This window comes from Lactuca saligna, chromosome 1 (assembly GCF_052625555.1).
Source record: "Lactuca saligna cultivar CGN05327 chromosome 1, ASM5262555v1, whole genome shotgun sequence".
NCBI classification, from domain to species: Eukaryota; Viridiplantae; Streptophyta; class Magnoliopsida; order Asterales; family Asteraceae; genus Lactuca; species Lactuca saligna.
Window position 1 is genome coordinate 5,938,189 of NC_136417.1, and position 19,681 is coordinate 5,957,869.

Here is a 19,681-nt window from a genome sequence, read left to right on the forward strand (position 1 = left end):
CACGAGGTGAACCTTCTATGCTCACGACGTGGGTCCAGTCGGAACAAAAAAATTTAGCAACTATTTCGGCTTATCGTCCTCCTTTACCATTTCCATCCCAAGCCAATATTAATCCACTGGAACGGGAGCATTTAGAGTTTATAAAGCAAGTGAAGGGTATTCCAATGAATACTCCTTTTATCGAGTCGTTATCTAAGGTTCCTGAATATGCAAAGTTCATACAAGACTTAATAGATACTCGTTAGCAATTAAAGAAAAACTCCAAGGTTATTCTTAATGAACAAAGTTCCAAAGTTGTATTGGGAGAGTTACCTAAGAAGATGGGAGATCCTGGACGCCTCACTCTTCCGTGTGAATTTGGGAACAATTTGAAGACTTATACTTTAGTTGATTCTGGGGCTAGCATAAAATTAATGCCTTTATCATTTTATAAAAAGCTCAATATTTCGAAATTGAAGGCTACAAGAATGACCATTCACATGACTAACCATTCAGTGACACAACCCAGGGGCATTATAGAAGACATCTTAGTAAAATTTGGGAAATTTGTTTTTCCAATTGATTTTGTGGTTATTGACATGAAAGAAGATGTCGATGTTCCAATTATTCTTGGTTGCCCTTTACTAAATACTGTTGGTGCCTTGGTTGATATTCGCGAATCCAAGCTTATCTTGAGAGTGGGAAAAGATGAATCCACTTTTGGAATTGAAGATGGTTTCCAAGGGAGTGATGTTGAAGGTGAGGTTTTCAATATTGATGAAGAGGATGAACTTGGAGAATAGGAGAAGTTAATGGAAGAAGAACTAAAAACAATTCAACAAGTCAAAAGCACGAAACCGAGAGCATCCGTTCCATTTTTAGTTGAAGTAATTACCTATACAAATCCAACTTCTTGGGTAAGTAAGGAAAGTGACGATATATCGAGCGACGAGGACGAGGTTACTTCCGAAAAAAAGATCTTGGATATGGATGAAAAGATGGTTACTGTAGAGCTGAAGGAGGAGGAAAAAGTAGACAATAAATTGCAAGAAAATAAAGGGACCAAAAGAAAGCTAGATGTGAATGAGATAAAAGCTAAAAGGAGAATTCAAAAAAAGTGTACATTAGACGAGTTCAAGCATACAAAAGACGATGGAAGGAACAAAAGATTCAATTGGTGATGGACTCTCCGGAAAACTCAACGTGAGGAGGCATGGAGTCCTGTTCACGACTCCACAAAAAAGAAGCGCTTCTCGGGAGGCAAGCTGAGCTCAGTTTGAATTTTCTTTTCACCTTTATTTTATTTTTGCATTTTTAGTTTTAAGAAAATTAATCATCTCATCATCTAGTAATTTTATGAATGGTAAAAAATTAAGTGTGGGGTCCCTGAATTAAGTGGTAGTTAAATTCAATGTTTTTAATATAAATGATATTATTTTTCTAATTAGAAGCAAACTCACGACATGAGCTTCAAGGCTCACGACGTGAGCTATAGGGTAATACAGGGACTGGAATACTTTAGCCCAATAAATATATTGCCCACTTTCGATTAGTTAAACGACCCAACTATTTTAGCCCATATACCACTCACAACGTGAGGCCTTTATTCTCACAACGTGAGAAAGACAAAAATCGGGACCATTGGATTAAAGAAATTAGAACACATTTGACCTATCATTTTCTAATCCCACGAACTGCGACAATTTCCTGGTCCCCCCCCCCCCCCACACACACACACTTGATTTCGGCCGAATCTACTTCGAATCACCTTTTGTGCTTACGTTAAAAACAATATAAGGTAATTATTTCTTACTTCTAGTGGTTAATTTTGAATAATTTGTTGAAATTAGGGGGTTAGGGTTTGTTTTATGTTTGAATGTAGAAATTGTGCCCTAAAAATGCGATTCATCTATTGCATGTTAGTTAAATGTGCTTAGAAATGATTTAGAAGTAAACCCCAATAAGATTTTTGGCCCGATTCTTAACCTGTATGACCGATTCTCGTTGAAGTGAAAGAACTCACGACATGAGCTTAGTGTTTTGTTTGGTTTCTTGTTTATTTACTCTTACAGAGAAATGGCTTCCGGGAGTTCAAATGAACAATTTCAAGGCCATGTGTCATCGCGCCACGTATTGTATCGTCTTCCCATTGACATGTCTTCCACCATGCTTACTAATTTCATAAACAAATTAGGGTGGTTACATAACAAGGAATTTTCTATTTCCCCAAGAATTAACTGGGTCCGGTTTGAGCAGATTGGGTTGATGGAAAGAATGGCTTCGTTCATAACAAAACACTTTTCTGTGGATGGTTTTTCTTTCACCGGTAACGGGTGGAGGAATTTATTCGCCATCAATAAGCCTGTTTACGAAGGGCTATGTGTTGAGTTCTTTGCTTCTGTCTCCTTTGAAGCATCTACTGTTGAACCTTTTTACCCAAGGGCACTGGTTTTTTGCCTAGGTTGCGAGTTCAGGGAGCGCATCCTTGCAGAGTTTGCATGGCGGATTGGAATATATGAAGAGAAGGAAACTCAGTTACCAATATTTGAGCTCTTCATGAGGTCTGCAGTCCGTGAGTATTTACCGGGTACATCTGGATATGCTTTTTGGTGTTCGATTGCAAATGGTGCTTTCCACTCGGGTGTTTCACAGGAAAGCCATATTAGATCCCCGATCCGCCGATTACTTCACCGGTTGATTACTTTTTCAATCAACCATAAGTGACATGGGGACAAAGTAACAAGTTTGAATTTATTTTTCTTATGGACCATGGTTATGCCCGGGGTTTTCTTCGATATTCCCTATCATCTGGCTAATTATATGGGTAGCGAAGCTGCCATCTCGCGAGCCAGTATCCCTATCAATGGGGGTTAGTTTATTACCCACCTTGCCGAATCGTATGGCCTTCTTGCATCTCGTTTAACCAGTACTTTGACACTCAAGCCTGGAGATGATCTTACTATAGGTTTTTTGGAGTCCATGCGAGTGGTTATAAATAATGAGTCACATTGGAGTATACCGCTAGATGATGACGTTGAACAACCCCACGAGCAACCCGAACAACCGACGACAAGAGGAAGAAGGAATGTAAGAGGAAGAGAAGATCAAGGGCAACCAGTGCAACAAAATGCACCCATGGGAGGAGCAAATTTTGGAGGCGACATGTCGAGATATTTTGATCAATTGTCTCTAAGTGTTAATTTGATCGGCAGGATGGTAGCGAATATGGTTAGGATTTTGAATGTTGAGCAACCACCTCATTTGGGAAGTCACTATCCAATTTGCCCAACATGGAGTTCTTATCAAAACCCGAGAGGAGACGGGGCTAGAACAAGCGGAGTGAATGGATAAAGATGATGATTGATCGTTTAGTTTCTTTTAGTTTATTTTTAGTTTGTTTGGTTTGTTTTTGGTGTGTTCTGGGATTGTAAAACTATTAAGATATTATGTTATTTTTCTTTTTTGGTTCTTTTTTTTTCAGATTTGCTAGGAATCGCAAGGAAGGAATGTCGGGATATGAGAGTGTTTATTTTTAGCCGCGAGCGTTAAAATCGAGAGTCGAGACCCACAATTTAAAATAAGTGTGGGGTGAGTCAAGAGAGAAGATAGAGTTACAAAAAACATACTCAAAGATAATGAATTTAGAAGATTCTTAATGAATTAAGACATTGGTTGAAGTGAACGAATTTAAAAGAAGAATTGGCAGGATGGTATTCTGTTTGCCCAGTTCTCACGTCGTGAGCTCATTTATGAAGGTTTCCAGATTGTGCATATTTGCGACCTCACGTCGTGACCCTTACATCTCACGTCGTGAGTCTTAAATTTTCACGAAATTAAAGCTTTTCATTCATATTTATTATATGGTTCACCACCATTCTTCTTGGCATTATTATGGAGATTATTATGACTCATTTTCTCTACCATGCAATGTGGCGTATGCTTTCCCACATTGTTCGTTACGTTTTGGAGTTTTAAATCGCATTTTTTGAAAATTAAAGGCTTGATTCCATATTTTATCGGTGTATTTGAATATCTCACGTGTTCAAGATCCAAGTTCCTTACCAGAAGAGTCCGTATTCAAGATGCACAAATTTTCCACACATTTGGTGTTCGATCTCGCCACTGCTATCCCAGGGGAGTCTGTTTCTTTTTTCTCCCTTTTATTGCTTTTAATTTATTTTATGCATACAATGAGGGCATTGTATGTAATAAGTGTGGGGTTGGGGTTCGAAAAAGTAAATTGCTAGAAAAGTAGTAAATTTAAAAATTTTAATATATTTGAAATAATAATCTAATAATTAATATAGTAATGATAATTTGAACTTAAGTTGCTAGTATTATATGAGATGATCCGATGAGAGCTCAAATGTTTAACCGAGCCAATACATGTTATAGTAAATTTATGGCTTCCCAAAATCTTAGTGAAAATTCATGAGATATGAAAGATAATATGGTAATTTATGTGGCATAATATGTTTTGCAGCCTAAACCTGAAATCTATCCAGGAGAGCTTATGAGGTCGTTGCACTTAGACTAATACCTTGACCAATTAGGGTTGAAGTTAAGCACCCCTGCTTAAGCATGTAGGTTTTTTAGTGAAAAGAGTGAGTTATACATTTAAAAAAAGAGAGAGAAATTACCAAAAGGTCAAAAAGTTGAAGAATTTTTGGAGCAATCAAAGTATAAAGTATGAAGATCAAAGATCAAAAATTCTGAAGAAATTCAAAAATTAAGGATACCAAAAATCACACAAAAAGGCGGTGAATTCAAAGAAATCAAAGATTAAATATTCATGAAAGTGAAGAATTCAAGAGCTCCATGGTGGTATTAAAAGTTGTAAGTTCTAGATTATGTATGCTTAGGTAGCTTTACAAAAATTACGTTGAGGTTAAGAAAGATTTTCGAGGATTGATTCGGAGGGTTGCAGAAATGAATCTTATATAAGTTAAGGGGTAAATGTTCATAAGGATTGTGAGTATTTAGGATTCTGAGGTTGTTAGGATTTTAGACACAAATATCCACATTGAGGTCTTGGTATAACGACTGAGCATGAATTGGATTGTTCTATGTGATGTTAGTGATAAGGGTTCAAATTAAAAAATAATTAGATTTGCTTGAGAGCAAGAAAAGAATAAGTGTGGGGTATTTCATATTGCCATATTTATACATGTTTTTAGGCAATATTTAAGTACATTTTAATTAATATTGTGGTCATTTGCATGGAATAATGATACTTATAAGGTTAGATTGTATTTTACAGCCAAATAGAAGATATATTGAAGAAAAGGGACTAAAAGCATCAAAGAATGGAACTTTGGAGGATGAAGAGTTAGTCCACATGAGCATGGTCAAAAAATATCAAGGGAATCCTAATAAAGCTGAGTGGAATGTGGTAAAGAACATTCTTAAGTACCTGCGGAGGACTAAGGACTAGGTCCTTACCCTCAGTAGGAGTGATGACTTAAGAGTGACAGGGTATAGTGAGAGTGCGGTCGTCTTAACCAAGGAACCAAGGCATCATGGAAGATCCAGGAACATCGACAGAAGATATCACTTCATAAGACATCGGATAGAAGAAGGAATCCTCGTAGTAAAGAGGGTATCGTCAGAGGAGAACCCAACATATCCCTTTACAAAGGGACCAAGTAGGGTTAAGCACTTGCAACATATCAGGAGCATTGGGCTGAAGGAAGATATTAGTTTTAATGATTAGATACATGTTTAGAAACTAACGTTATTGACATTTGATGATTTAATAAAGGATTTTTATTTATGAGTAAAGTTATTATCTTGTGTCAATTGTTTACTATTGTTTCATTTTGCATATTTTGACCTCCAGAATAATAAGATTATTCAAACTATCCACAATCGATCATACTTTAGAACTAAGTATTAAGGCAAGACTGTCATGAATTTGGCTTGTAGATTGTCTAAAATGTTTAGACATAGCAAAAGTTGGCTACAACATTCATTAGTGCTCCTGAAATAAGATTTGAGTATTGGATTAAACCTACACTCACATGAATCACTTCATGGAATTTATCACAAGTGATTGTGAGATGATAATATCATATAGTCTTCAAACCAAGATTTATGAGTTGTTGTGTATGATTTGGTTGTACATTGATAGTCCGAAAACGCATCAGTAACTTGATGTTATAAAACGTGCTATTGTGTATGATTTAACGAGTAGTTAGTACATGCATATAAGTCGAAGTTTATATGTTCCTTTTATCCTTAGAGGATTAAGAGCGATATCTTGGGCACCTCAATGATTTTGTTTTGACTTATGTGTCGGGTTCAGTCAGGACTCAATTGATGTGTTCAATTAAGTTTTATGTCAAACAAATCGGAAATCGGGAAACAAATTGTTGGACAATAAGTATGACTATGTTCCATGTTTTTGTCCACATGGTATCTTGAAGAACAGAGGATTATATGATCCCTTATCTAAATGGCATGTCAGAGTTCGACAACAGCTTTTAAGAGCTATGATTACTAGTCAGTTTTTAAGTCGTACTCGCAATTGTAGCTATTAGACTTATCAAAGTGGGAGACTGTTGGATTAGGTGTCTAAGCCCATAACTATAATTGGTATGTACATGACTCGAGAGTAGCATGGTCCATTTGGGTTGCATTCACCAGAACAATCTGATAGGATGGATATTTGAGAATGCGGTTATTTATGATTTACTAATATATTATAAGTATAATATATTAATTTAGAAATCACATTATTTAATTAGTATTGATCAAGAATTAATTTGGAATTAATTTAGTGATAAAAAGAGAGTAATTAAATTAACGGGGACTGATTACGTAAATTAGTGATATATATGGTTTGGGCTATTGATCTATGATGGGCTAAGTTTATGTGAGATTCCATGAAGAGTTAGTCCACATGAGTTATGAATCATAAGCATAAGTGTAATAATTAGGGTTACATATGACTCTTGGAATTCTAACACTATATGTAACCCCTTAGACCCCAAAATCGGATGCACAAGTGATCTAGCAAGAGTATAGCCGATTTTAGGGTGTTCCCAACCTCTCTCTCAAGTCCTCTAATTGTTGGTGGTGTTTTGTGAAACATTTGAGGCATCACACTTGAGGTGCTAAGCTTTTAAAGGCCAAGTAATACAAGCTACATAAAGAGGTAATCATCTAACAAGTTTTTATGATTCATATATCAAGTTGTATGCTAGATAGGCTTCATGCTTTGGAAAAATAAAATTTGCATGTATAACTAGAGAAAACTTAGATCCAAAGCATTAGGGTTGTATGTTCACCATAGGGATGTTATCGTTCTTAAGACCCATCAGTGGTATCAGAGCCTAGGGTAGTTTTATGTTATATTGATGCAACTTTGATTGTTCAAAGTTGAAGCAAAATGAAAAACAGTTTCTGCCAGACTCAAATAGAAGAGTCCACGAAGGAACTCGACGAGTTCACGATGAACTCGATGAGTCGATTAGCTCACTCAACGAGTTGCACTGTCTGGTGGTAGATTTTCGGGGTTTTTTTTTGCCTAAATTGGATTAGGATCATTACCAAAAACTATTTTGTATCATAAAATCTATTTTTTCTATTGAGGAGCCAACTCGATGAGTTGGGGTCCGCTTAGGAAACCTTAATGTTAAGGGGGTTTCCCCATATTTAAAGAACTTTAACCCCTTGGCTAGCCTCCTTAGCAACCACCCTTGTCCAGAAAAACCTAGATTCGTGCATCTTATCCCAAGTTGAGTGTGTGAGCATAAAAGTTGCTTCTTTTGGTCCCATTTTGAAAGATCATGAAGTTGGTGGTGCCTACTTGGAGGGAAAGCTTTAGATCCAAAATATCCTAGTGTTTTGCTACTCATTTTAGGTAAAAAGTCAAAATATTGTTCATTTATTGCTTAGATCTCTCCCTTGAAAGTTTATTCTCATATTTGACTAATTTTTGGATTGTTCATGGGGTTGCGAATTTCACGGAGCTATCACTTTAGATCTGAACGTTTGGTGGTCTCTTTTAGCTTAAAGTTGCAAACTTTATTGGGTTCAACGCCTCATCCATGCATTAAGTTCACTATTAAGCCTTGTATGAGTTCTAGTGCTTCGTTTGGCATGCATGAACGTAAAGTTGGCAACTTTACGTGGTATTCCATCCCTAGAGGACCAAATCTGTATCTTGAAGCATAAGATTCGATGAAAAGGGGATGAAAGTGTTAATACTGGGAAAACTTAGCGAGTTGGCTAGGGTATTTCATGATCTTCTGTGTTCTGTGGGAAGTGGACGAGTATGTGAGTGCACTCGGCGAGTTGGGTCAACTTGGACCGTTGACTTTGCTTTTGGCTTATATCTTTGACCAAGTTTGTCCCAAGAGGTGTTTATGGTAACCTGATTTGGATTTAAGGAAAATATGGGCTTAGGATAATACCCATATGAGATTGGACCCAATTCGGAAAATTAGGCCATTAGTGGGCATTTTGGATCTTTTGGTTTTGAGCCTCAGTTTGGTGTATGTTGGGTTAGGGGTAAAATGGTCATTTTATCCCAAGTGTGGATTATAGATTATAGTGTGGGAACCAATTGCTAATTGAGTGTGTTATTAGTTTTGATAGCTCGGAAGCCGACACGGTAGCAACTAAGTACTTTCTTTCGGGGAGCTTCTACATTCGAAATGAGTTTTCGTCACTATACTTGCGGGTCGAAGGCACCAACGCCTTCCCAGTGGATTGATATCTTGTTATACATGTTGCTATGCTATTATGATCTGTTAGATCGGTATCCTGATAGATAGGATGTCACTATACAATTATGATTTGTTGGATCAATATCCTGGTAGATAGGATGATGCTATGCGTAGTGATCTGTTAGATCTGTTTGATTCGTTGTAGACCATTATATGATTATCTGTTAAATGCGCACATGTTTGATTGGCATTCCAACCTGATGGTTGAGGGCCTGGGGTATTCCAACCCGATGGTTGGTTATACCCATAGTATGGTGGCATTACAACCCGAAGGTTGAGGGAATGGTGTATTCCAACCCTATGTTTGATTAGACCCACAATATGTTAGCATTCCAACCCGATGGTTGAGGGCCGAGGGTATTCTAACCTAATGGTTGATTGGAACCATAGTACGTTGGCATTCCAACCTAATGGTTGAGAGCCTGGGGTATTCCAACCCGATGATTGATTGGACCCGTAGTATGTTGTTATTTGTATACGATTGTGTTTGGGTGTTGGTATTTTGGGGGAACTCACTAACCTTCGTGCTTACAGTTTTGGTTTGTGGTTTCAGGTACTTCAGTGTGTCGTCGCAAGGTGAAGGCATGACCGTACACATCCTCACGTTTTGGACTTATGAATTCTGGAAACTTTGATAATGTGAACTTTTTGGAAACTATGTTGAAAAGGATTCTGATTTTCAAATAACGTTTTGAGAACAACGTTTTTTGTAAACATTGCTATAGAAAAAGGGTTGTATTGAAAAGTTTAAATTTTATGAAAATTTTGGGATGTTACAAGTTGGTATCAAATCCTTGGTTTGAGTGAATTGGAGGAACACTTGTGTGAATCCAATCTCAAATTGAGGAAAGTATTTTCAAATTAAGAAGAATGCGATGTGTACTATCAGCCGGAGCTAGTAAGTAGACCCGGAAACACCTTATTGTTATTTGTTATTGTGATATGTTAGAACAACATGCTAGTGATAGGCTAGGGAACCTCAGGAATTGCATGATAGAATTGCCTGATTATATGTGACCTGATAGCCCAAGGCCTTTCTTTTATGAAATTGACATCATTATTGTAGTTGCTTAGTGTATGCATCATGGTTATATATAACTAACATCTTATAGCCTGAGAATGTTTGGTTTAGCCTTACTTCCTGTTCTTGTTTGATGAAGGGATTAGGGTAGGATTAGATATTCGAATGTCTATAGTGTCCAGTGTTATATATGGCTAGCATACGCGAGTGCTACAGGGTTGGTGGAAGTTTCATGGATAAGTCGTATGGGGTCAGCTGGCCAATCGCGTTATTGGATGAGATAGCGGTGGTTTCCTTGGTTTGGGGGCGATTCATAGCGGGTCGACTTGTGGAAGGACCGGGTAAACCGGGTCTAAAAACCGAAACCGGTGTTAGGAACCGGAACCACTTTTACGGCCGGAACCGGTTTTTGTGAAAAATTTAAATGATGCATATCTCATTCGTTTCAACTTCGATTGACATGAGGGTTTTTCTAGCATGTAGTTTAGAGTTTTTACATGATTTTAGACAATAAATTTCCCATTTTTAGTTTTATATTCATTGACTTACAGTCCCCCGAATTCGCGATATCAAAGTTGGAAGTTTTTAGTTTTTCAACTTTTTTTGTATTCGGTGAAAGTTATAAAACATACATATCTAATTCCTTTGAAGTCGGATGGACATGTGGTTTTTCCAATTTGTATTTTACAGTTTGTACATGAGTTTAGACTATAATTTTGTCATTTTTGGTTTAATATTCAATGATTTACAGTCCTCCAAAATCGGGATATCAAAACTTAAAATTTTCAACTTTTCAGCTATTTGCTTTTGTACTTTGTATTATGTGAAAATATTAACACACACATATCTCATTCGTTTAAAGTCGGATTGACATGTAATTTTTTCCAGAGTGTATTTTAGAGTTTGTACATGATTTTAGACTATAATTTTGTTAGTTTTGGTTTCATATTCAATGAGTTACATTCCCCAAAGTCAGGATATCAATATGAAACTTTTCAAAGTTCAACCCACTAAATAGTAAGTAATTTCCAAAAAATTCCATTTTTTTTTCGATTCTAAACCTAGTTTATCCAGTTCCAACCTACCCACTTTGATGTTTCCAGGTTTTCCGACTCTAGACCCACTTTACCCGGTACCGTACCCGGAACTGAATTGGAACCGACTCCTATTTACCGGTTCGGTTTCCGGTTCTACAAAATCCTGTTAATCGGTTCCAAGTTTTCCGGGTCCGGGTCCATCCGGTCCGGGTTTGGACCCACTTTCATCCCTAGCCCAGGTGGGGATGCATCGGAGCCGATAAGGGTTGGATGTATCGCCTACTTTTATGGTTTGATCGTCTTTGCTCGACGAAGCAGTGGTTGGTATTGGCATAGCAAATAGTCAAGGGTTGTTGAAATTTTGGGTTCATCATGTGGTTCGGTTTTGGGTTAAGTTTGTGGTCAGTGTGTTTCGAGGATCATTCTTCATGGTTCTGGTAATACCCCAGTTTGGGACTGGGGGTAGGTTCTAATGGATGGTTCTACCATTGTGAAGGTTAAAGGTTTTAGGCTCCTAGTATCAGTGTTTTTGGTCGTATCAGTGATTTGAGTAGTATCAGTGTTTTGATCAGTATCAGTGCTTCGGGTAGTATCGGTGTTTTGAGCAGTATCAGTGCTTCGCGCAGTATCAGTGTTTTGGGAAGTATCAGTGTTTCGGGCTGTGTAAGTGATGAGGGATTTCACGTATGCGTGGAAAGTTTGGTTGTTTCGGAAATGATAAGTCACTCGCAGTGGGATTAAATAATTTCAGAGTAATTGGTTTAACTCTGTTTCGTAACTATCGTTTGAGTCTAACTGCTGTAGGAATGAATCCACTACTCGAAGGATTATCTGAGCCTTTTATCGACAATATGTGTTATGTCTCCATATATAGTCAATGACTTTGTTTCCTTTTGAAGCAACGAATGCTCTGTGACTCTGTTTTCTAGTGGGAACCTTAGGTTCTCAGGGTTGAGTAGTCAGTTTTAGGGATAAATGGAATGGAATCAGGACGGATAGATTGTTTGATGGATAATGTCATGGGTTTAGCAATCAGATCAGTTTGAGACATCTGTCAAGGAGTCAGACCAATTCGATACGCAAGTTCGGATATATAAGGTTGGGACTTTGCACGGGATTATGGGTTGTTCTTCTTCAAGTTGGCGGTTTATTTTTGGAATTGATTGTTTTGGTAAGGTCGTTTATGGGTAGAATTTTCGGGTGCGTTCCTCAAATGTTTGTTTGGGTTATGAGTATTAACACGACGCGATTTCGAGGACAAAATTTGATTTAAGTGGGGGAGAGTTGTAACACCTAGAATCTAGAAGGTTAATTGTTGAATTTAGGCAAATTTAGAGTTGAACTCGGGGAGTTGGAGGAGTCAAATCGACATGACAAAGATGAAGAATCATGAGGATTAAAGGGTCTACTCGACGAGTTGAGGAGCCTCAACTCGGCGAGTAGAAGTTGTTTTGGTCGCTAGGTTTAATGAGAAAACTCGGCGAGTTGAGGAGCCGACTCGATGAGTTGGGTGTTGTTTAGGAAACCCTAATGTTTAGGGTGTTGCCCCCTATTTAAAGAACTTTAACCCCTTGGTTGGCCTCCTTACTAGCCACCATTGTCCAAAAAAACCCTAGATTCGTGCATCTTATCCCAAGTTGAGTGTCTGAGCTTAAAAGTTGCTTTTTTTGGTCCTATTTTGAAAGAGCTTGAAGTTGGTGGTGCCTAACTTGAAAGGAAAGCCTTAAATCCAGAATCTCCTTGTGTTTTGCTACTCATTTGAGGTTAAAAGTTGAAATCTTGTTCATCTATTGCTTAGATCTCTCCCTTGGAAGATTATAGTCATATTTGACTCATTTTTGGATTGTTCATGGGGTTGAGCATTTCATGGAGCTATCACTTTAGATTTAGACGTTTGATGGTCTCTTTTGGCTTACAGTTGCAAACTTTATTGGGTTCAAGGCCTCATCCATGCATTAAGTTCACAATTAAGCCTTGTATGAGTTCTAGAGCTTCGTTTGGGATGCATGAACGTAAAGTTGGCAACTTTACGTGGTATTCCATCCCTAGAGGACCAGATCTGTATCTTGAAGCATAAGATTCGATGAAAAGGGACTAAAAGTGTTAAGACTGGGAAAACTCGGCGAGTTGTCCTACCAACTCGGTGAGTTGGCTAGGGTATTTCATGATATCTGTGTTCTATGGGAAGTGGACGAGTTTGTGAGTGCACTCAGCAAGCTGGGTCAACTTGGATCGTTGACTTTGACTTTTGGCTTATATCTTTGACCAAGTTTATCCCAAGAGGTGTTTGTAGTAACCTGATTTAAGGAGAAAATAGGCTTAGGATAAGAACCATGTGAGATTGGGGCCCAATTTAGAAAATTAGGCCATTTGTGGGCATTGTGGATCTTTTGGTTTTAGGCCTCAAATTGGTGTATGTTGGGTCAGGGGTAAAATGGTCATTTTACCCCAAGTGTAGATTATGGATTATAGCGTGGGAACCAATTGCTAATTGGGTGTGTTAGTAGTTTTGATAGCTAGGAAGCCGGCAATGCAGCAACTAAGGACTTTCTTTCGGGGAGCTTCTACATTCGAAATGAGTTTTCCTCATTGTCCTTGCAGGTTGAAGGCACCAACGCCGACCCAGTGGATTAATATCATGTTATACACATTGCTATGCTGTTATGATCTGTTAGATCGGTATCCTGATAGATAGGATGTTACTATGCAATTATGATTTGTTGGATCGGTATCCTGGTAGATAGGATGATGCTATGCGTAGTGATCTGTTAGATCTGTTTGATTGGATGTAGACCGTTATATGATTATTTATTAAATGTGCACATGTTTGATTGGTGGCTGAGGTTTCTCTACTTTTTGCATAAGCCTACTGCCTGGGGTATTCCAACCCGATGGTTGCTTAGACCCATAGTATATTGGATTCCAACCCGATGGTTGAGGGCCTGGGTATTCCAACCCAATGGTTAATTGAACCCATAGTATGTTGACAATCTAACCCGATGGTTGATGGCCTGGGGTATTCCAACCCAATGGTTGATTGTACCCATAGTATGTTGACATTCCAATCCGATGGTTGAGGGTCGAAGGTATTCCAACCCGATGGTTGATTGGACCCATAGTATGTTGGCATTTCAACCTGATGGTTGAGGGTCTGGGGTATTCCAACCTGATGGTTGATTGGACCCATGGTATGCTGCTATTTGTATATGTTTATGTTTGGGTATTGGTATTTTGGAGGAACTCACTAAGCTTCATGCTTACAATTTTTGTTTATGGTTTCAGGTACTTCAGTGGATTGTGGCAAGGTGAAGACTTGACTTTACACATCCTCGCATTTTGCACTTATGAATTCTGGGAAACTTTGATAATGTAAACTTTTTGGAAACTATGTTGAAAGAGATTATGATTTTCAAATAACTTTTTGAGAACATCGTTTTTTGTAAACACTGCTATAGAAAAAGGGTTGTTTTGAAAAGTTCAAAGTTTATGAAATTTTTGGAATGTTACATAGAGAGTCACGAAGAGAGTGTACCCGTTCGACAAAAGAGTTGCTATAAGCTTTTTCCCAAGCAGCCCAAATCTCGTGAGAGGTAGATAAGCCTAGAACTCTTGCAGCCGATTCTTCAATAAGAGAAGAGTTGAGAAGAATACCAACTTGTTGATCAAGTTCAGTCCAAGTATAGAAAATAGGATTGGGAACTGATTTGTTGTCAACATTAATGGTCTCCGGTAGGGAAACATAGGTACCGTCAATGTAGGAGTTTAACTTTTGATGAGAGAAAATAGGTAACATTTAGTTCCTCCACAAGAGATTATTTATGGAACTAAGTTTAATAGGAATAATGTGAAATAGGGTGTTCATCGTGAAAGTGTCGTCGGTGGAGGTTGACGTGATGCAGGTACCAGGAAGATACGAGATCGGTAAGGTTTGAGAGAAGAGAAGAAAAAAAAAACAATGAATGGGAAGAGGGTAGTTAGCTGATACCATGTAAGATGAGACTGATTCAAAAGCACCCTATAATCGAGTGTGAGGTATGTATTTATAATTATAGATTACAATAATAATCTCCTATAATTACGCACAGATAAATCAAACACAAATACATATAATTATTTAGATAGATGATCATAATTATCAAATAGTAACTGAGTTTCTTGTATCCACTATACCTCCTTTTTATCAAAACAAATGTGCAAATAAATTTGAAACTACTCTTAAACTTTGATATTTCATTAATATAAAAAATTTAAAAACCGGTTCATAGTATGACATAACTTGATAAACATAGACTTATCATAGAAACAACATACCATTAGGGAAATTCAATAGCTCTAGGTGTTTTCACTATATGAGTATTCTTGGCCACGGTAGTGTATTCTTGGCCCAATATGTGATATTGGACGTTGTACTTATTACATAATTTTCATATATTTGTTGGGTGTTGGTAATGAAGTCTTTGTCGCCTTCTTCAATGTTGGTATTATTGTATGATGATACTTATGATGATGTTTTTTACATTTCATTGTACAAAAATCTTGTTTTCCATGTAGGTTAGAACATCCTTAAGATCCAAGTTGTTTTGTTCTCTCTCCATTGATTTATAGTAGTCATTTATATCACTAAAATTTGCATCGATTTATGACTTGATGTAAATCTTCAAGCACTTAATATCCCGCCACTAAAAGAAAACATCTGAAGTTATGTTACTATACACATCCATTAAAGTCAGGACTTTATATTGACATGGATCTTTGTCTTTCCATCACAAACGTAGTCGATTCCTTTATAAATTAAAAGTTTGTCTACAATTGTTTGAACTCTTGAATGTTTTGATTGAGAATAGTCATTAATTCATGAGTTACTTATTAAAGTAAGCGATCTCAAAGAAGAACTAGTTTGATAAGTATTCATTGTCATGTAGACCAAATATTGATCCATAATATTTAGACTCTCGATTATATCTTAAAATTTAAATATGAAATCAATGTGTTAACGTTGCGGGAAATTAGTCCAAATTATGTGATTCATATTTCCTTTGCTAAATACCTCATATATCGCATTCAGATCAAAACTACCAGGACGATAACTACTTCCTTTAACTCCTAACATTTTATGATTGTTTAGAATTAGAAAACTATAGATTTTTAAATTTGATGGATTTCTACATAGATTAAAAAGAGAAACATAGGGTGTGAAAATGGTTTGGAAGTATGTAGAAGATATTTATAACGTGCTTCTTTTGGAGATGGGGGATTACCCGTTTGGATGAGTCTCGATTGTTTGATTCTGAAATATAACCGTTGGAGACCGGTTCGACCCAAGATTGAGTGACCGGCTTGATTAATAATAATTTATTATCATGTTAATAAATTCTAGGTAACACAGCTTCGAAATGTTCTTTTAATCTGATTTTACTTGTTTAAAAACCATTTTGTTTTAAAATCGATTTTCCCTATACCAATTCTGCTTAAAGTCGATTCGGTTTATTCGTCTTTTTGTAACTGAAATTGCTTTAAAAAAACAATTTTTTTTGGTTAAAAAACCAATTCGATTCAATGTATCAGGAAAAAACCGATTTCAAACTTTTTTTAAAAACCTATTTCTTACCAACATTTCAGTTTTAGCGTAACACCCATTTGCTCGGTTCAGGTATGACTTCGAGCTGGCCCAAGTTTAGTGCAATAATATTTTGTGGCCCATATTGATCACTTTTTACAAACTGACCTAAAAACAAAGAGACAAGAACAACTACTTTTTAGTTTTTAATGGGTTTAATACCATTTTATCGATGGAGAATGATTTTATTGATTTCCGTAATACTATAATTTATTACATGAAAAATTATAATAAAGGTTACGATACAAAATAAGAAAAAACAAGACTGTACTCTAACAATGATGGAAAACTAATGACGATAAATGATTTTGTACTTAAAAATAGTAATTAGTAAGTGATACTAATTTTAAAATATTATAAAGATTTTGTAAGTTACGAAAAGTAGACCTAATAGTTCAAATTTATCTAAAAAAGTTGATTTAATCGATAATATTGATAACATTATATAAAATACAACTGTTTTATTGCATATAATTTTAATAGAGTTGTCCATTATATGGAAAAGATTTCATTATAGCCCAATAACCATTTCTTTTGTAAAAAAAATATAAAAAAAAAAAAAAAATACCCATTTTGATCAATGGAAAGGGCTTGCGAATCCAAAGTGGGCCTGGCCCACAAAGTACTTTCGTTTTAGCTCTACATACCATTTTAATGGAAAGTTATCATTTCTTCGCCTCTTCGTCACCTGCCGCCTTCACCGATGTTGGATCCATCCTTCCATCCTTTAGATTATTATTATTATTATTATTATTATTATTATTATTATTATTATGTTTTTGAGTGTCATAGTTAGTTTCCCTTCACTTTTTTTTTCATCAGAAAGAAAATAACCATCTTTCACTACTTTTTTTTTTTTTTTTTTTTTTAAGTAAAAGTAATTGATTTTTAAGATTTATAATTTAAAAAATAAATATAATTTCTTAAAAGTGATTAATGTAACGTTTCATTTTTACAACAAAAAATTTTCATTTTATTAAAGTAAAAATCCTTATTTATAAATTCATTATTAAGAAAACCGTTTATTCCAAAATATTTATTGAAAATCAGAGTAATAAATAAAACGCATAATCCTCAATGTTGTTGATGAGTGTGTACAGTCCTGTCTTCGCCTTCTCACGATCACCGACAAAACATAAAAACATAAACAACTAGGTAAACACAAAGCTTAATGAGTTTCCCCTAAAATACCTCATACGATAAACATACAAGCATGTATAACTACCCACAATCATCAGATTAGAATACCTAGGCCCAATCAGTCCTCAGACTGGAATATCAACATGCAACGGGTCCAATCAGCCATTGGATTGGAATACTCAGGGTTTGTTGGCCTACCGCCTCAACCCAACCAATCTTTCCGATCATTTGTTCCTACAACTTACAGCCGACCCACAACAGATATCTTAGCCTACAACACAAAGTAGGACCACCTCAACCCACTACCAGTATATGACGACATATAAACAATCAAGGGTCAAGTACGCACATAACACAGGTAAACATCAATCATACAACTCACTACCGCCTACTAGTCCTCTCACAACACATTATCTCGCTACCAGCTAACCTCCATGAAATACGTAACCATAAGTAACCAGAGGTGAGATAACCACCTGAACAAATGATCTTACTCTAGTGCCACAACCAAACAAAGAACATGCAATAAAGCCTAGATCAACAGTTCTCAGGCTATCCTACATGACTACATATAGCCCCTAGGGCACTCCACTAGATGGTAACCTATATATGACGACATATAAACAATCAAGGGTCAAGTACACACATAACACAGGCAAACATCAATCATACAACTCACTATCGCCTACTAGTCCTTTCACAACACACTGTCTCGCTACCAGATAGCCTCTATGAAATGCGTAACCATAAGTAACCAGAGGTGAGATAACCACCTGAACAAATGATCTTACTCTAGTGGCACAACCAAACAAAGAACATGCAATAAAGCCTAGATCAAGAGTTCTCAAGCTATCCTACATGACTACATATCGTGACCTTCCTTAGCCACGTCGTGGTCATGCCAGGATAAGACAATCACGATTTTTTGTCTTCGCCACGCCGTGGCTACCTTCGCTACATTGTGGCCACTAGAGAGATTACCATTTTTCTCATTAAGAGCTTAATCCCTTCAGATTTAAGCTTATACTTCCAGATCTACTTCTCCCTACTGACTTAATGGATAAAGTTTCCAACTTTATCCATTTAGACTTCATTACAAGGCTAGATCTAGCATTTTATGTTCATTGGGTCTTTAATATCACCAAAACTCAAAACATGTGGCTAAGAACACTCAAGCTAAGACCTTTTTCTTACTAGCTCAAAAGTTCATGATTAAATGAGAACCACATCAAGCTCTGGAGTTCCTCAAACTCCAAAAGCACTCAAGAGTAGGATCAAAACATTCAAAAATGGGCTCATAATTGAAACAAGAAGAACAAAGGTCAGGATATGAACTTTTTACCTCCAACCACTCAGAAATGTGAAGAATATCTTGAGTCCAAGCTTGCTCCTTGCTTCCTTGCACCGAAATGAACTACCTTATTCTCCAAGTTTCACCAAATAAAGAAAACAACCTCAAGATAGAGTCACCAAGATCAAAATTAAGGAAATGAGGATAGGGTTTCGAAATGGGGAGATAGAGGCTGAAGGAAAATGACCTAGAATGAGAGATAAGGGGCTTAAAGATGGGAGAAACCCTAAAAATCCTGGATTTGAAGTGCAAAGGCTGCTACAATGTGGCCCCTTTATGCCACGTCGTTGCACCTCCCAAAAATACTGAATTCAATAAATTTCACGCCACGTTGTGGGCACCTTGCCCCACATCGTGACCCGACCCGACTAAGGTCTCCTGGCCTCGTTCTGCTTTTTGGAAATATGAAATAGGAACCATATTTTACACTATATCTGAACTCCTCACACAGTGACACATCAATGAGAAATCCTTACAAAACCCAGCAGGCAAGGCTAAACCATCCTTTCTATCAAGTATGTTGATCAAAATCCTTAGATTTGATCGGTCCTATATCTTCTCATCCAAACATCATTATACTAAACTCGCGTATAAATGCACCAACGTGATGAAAACCAAGTGGTCACATACTAATCTAAGCTATACTCCTACTCGTTATGGCATCTCTGCTCAACTATCCACTGAGAACACTCAGGCTTACCCCTGATCCTGAAATGTCCCACAATTTAAGACAAAAAATTTTGATTTGTAAAATAATAAAACCATTATCCAAGATAACATCATCAAAGCCATAGTGAATCGAAG

General features: G+C 36.8%; 1 protein-coding gene across 1 annotated transcript; it reads left to right on the plus strand.

Moving 5' to 3' along the window:
- Positions 1 to 320: 320 nt before the first annotated feature.
- LOC145002088 (uncharacterized) lies at positions 321 to 782 on the plus strand. Its single transcript, XM_078961391.1, has one exon. It carries the CDS (start codon positions 321 to 323, stop codon positions 780 to 782), a length of 462 nt encoding a protein of 153 aa, XP_078817517.1.
- Positions 783 to 19,681: the final 18,899 nt, after the last annotated feature.

Coding starts and splice junctions, on each gene's coding strand:
- LOC145002088 (XM_078961391.1), top strand. CDS start 321: ATGGGAGATCCTGGACGCCTCACTCTTCCGTGTGAATTTGGGAACAAT.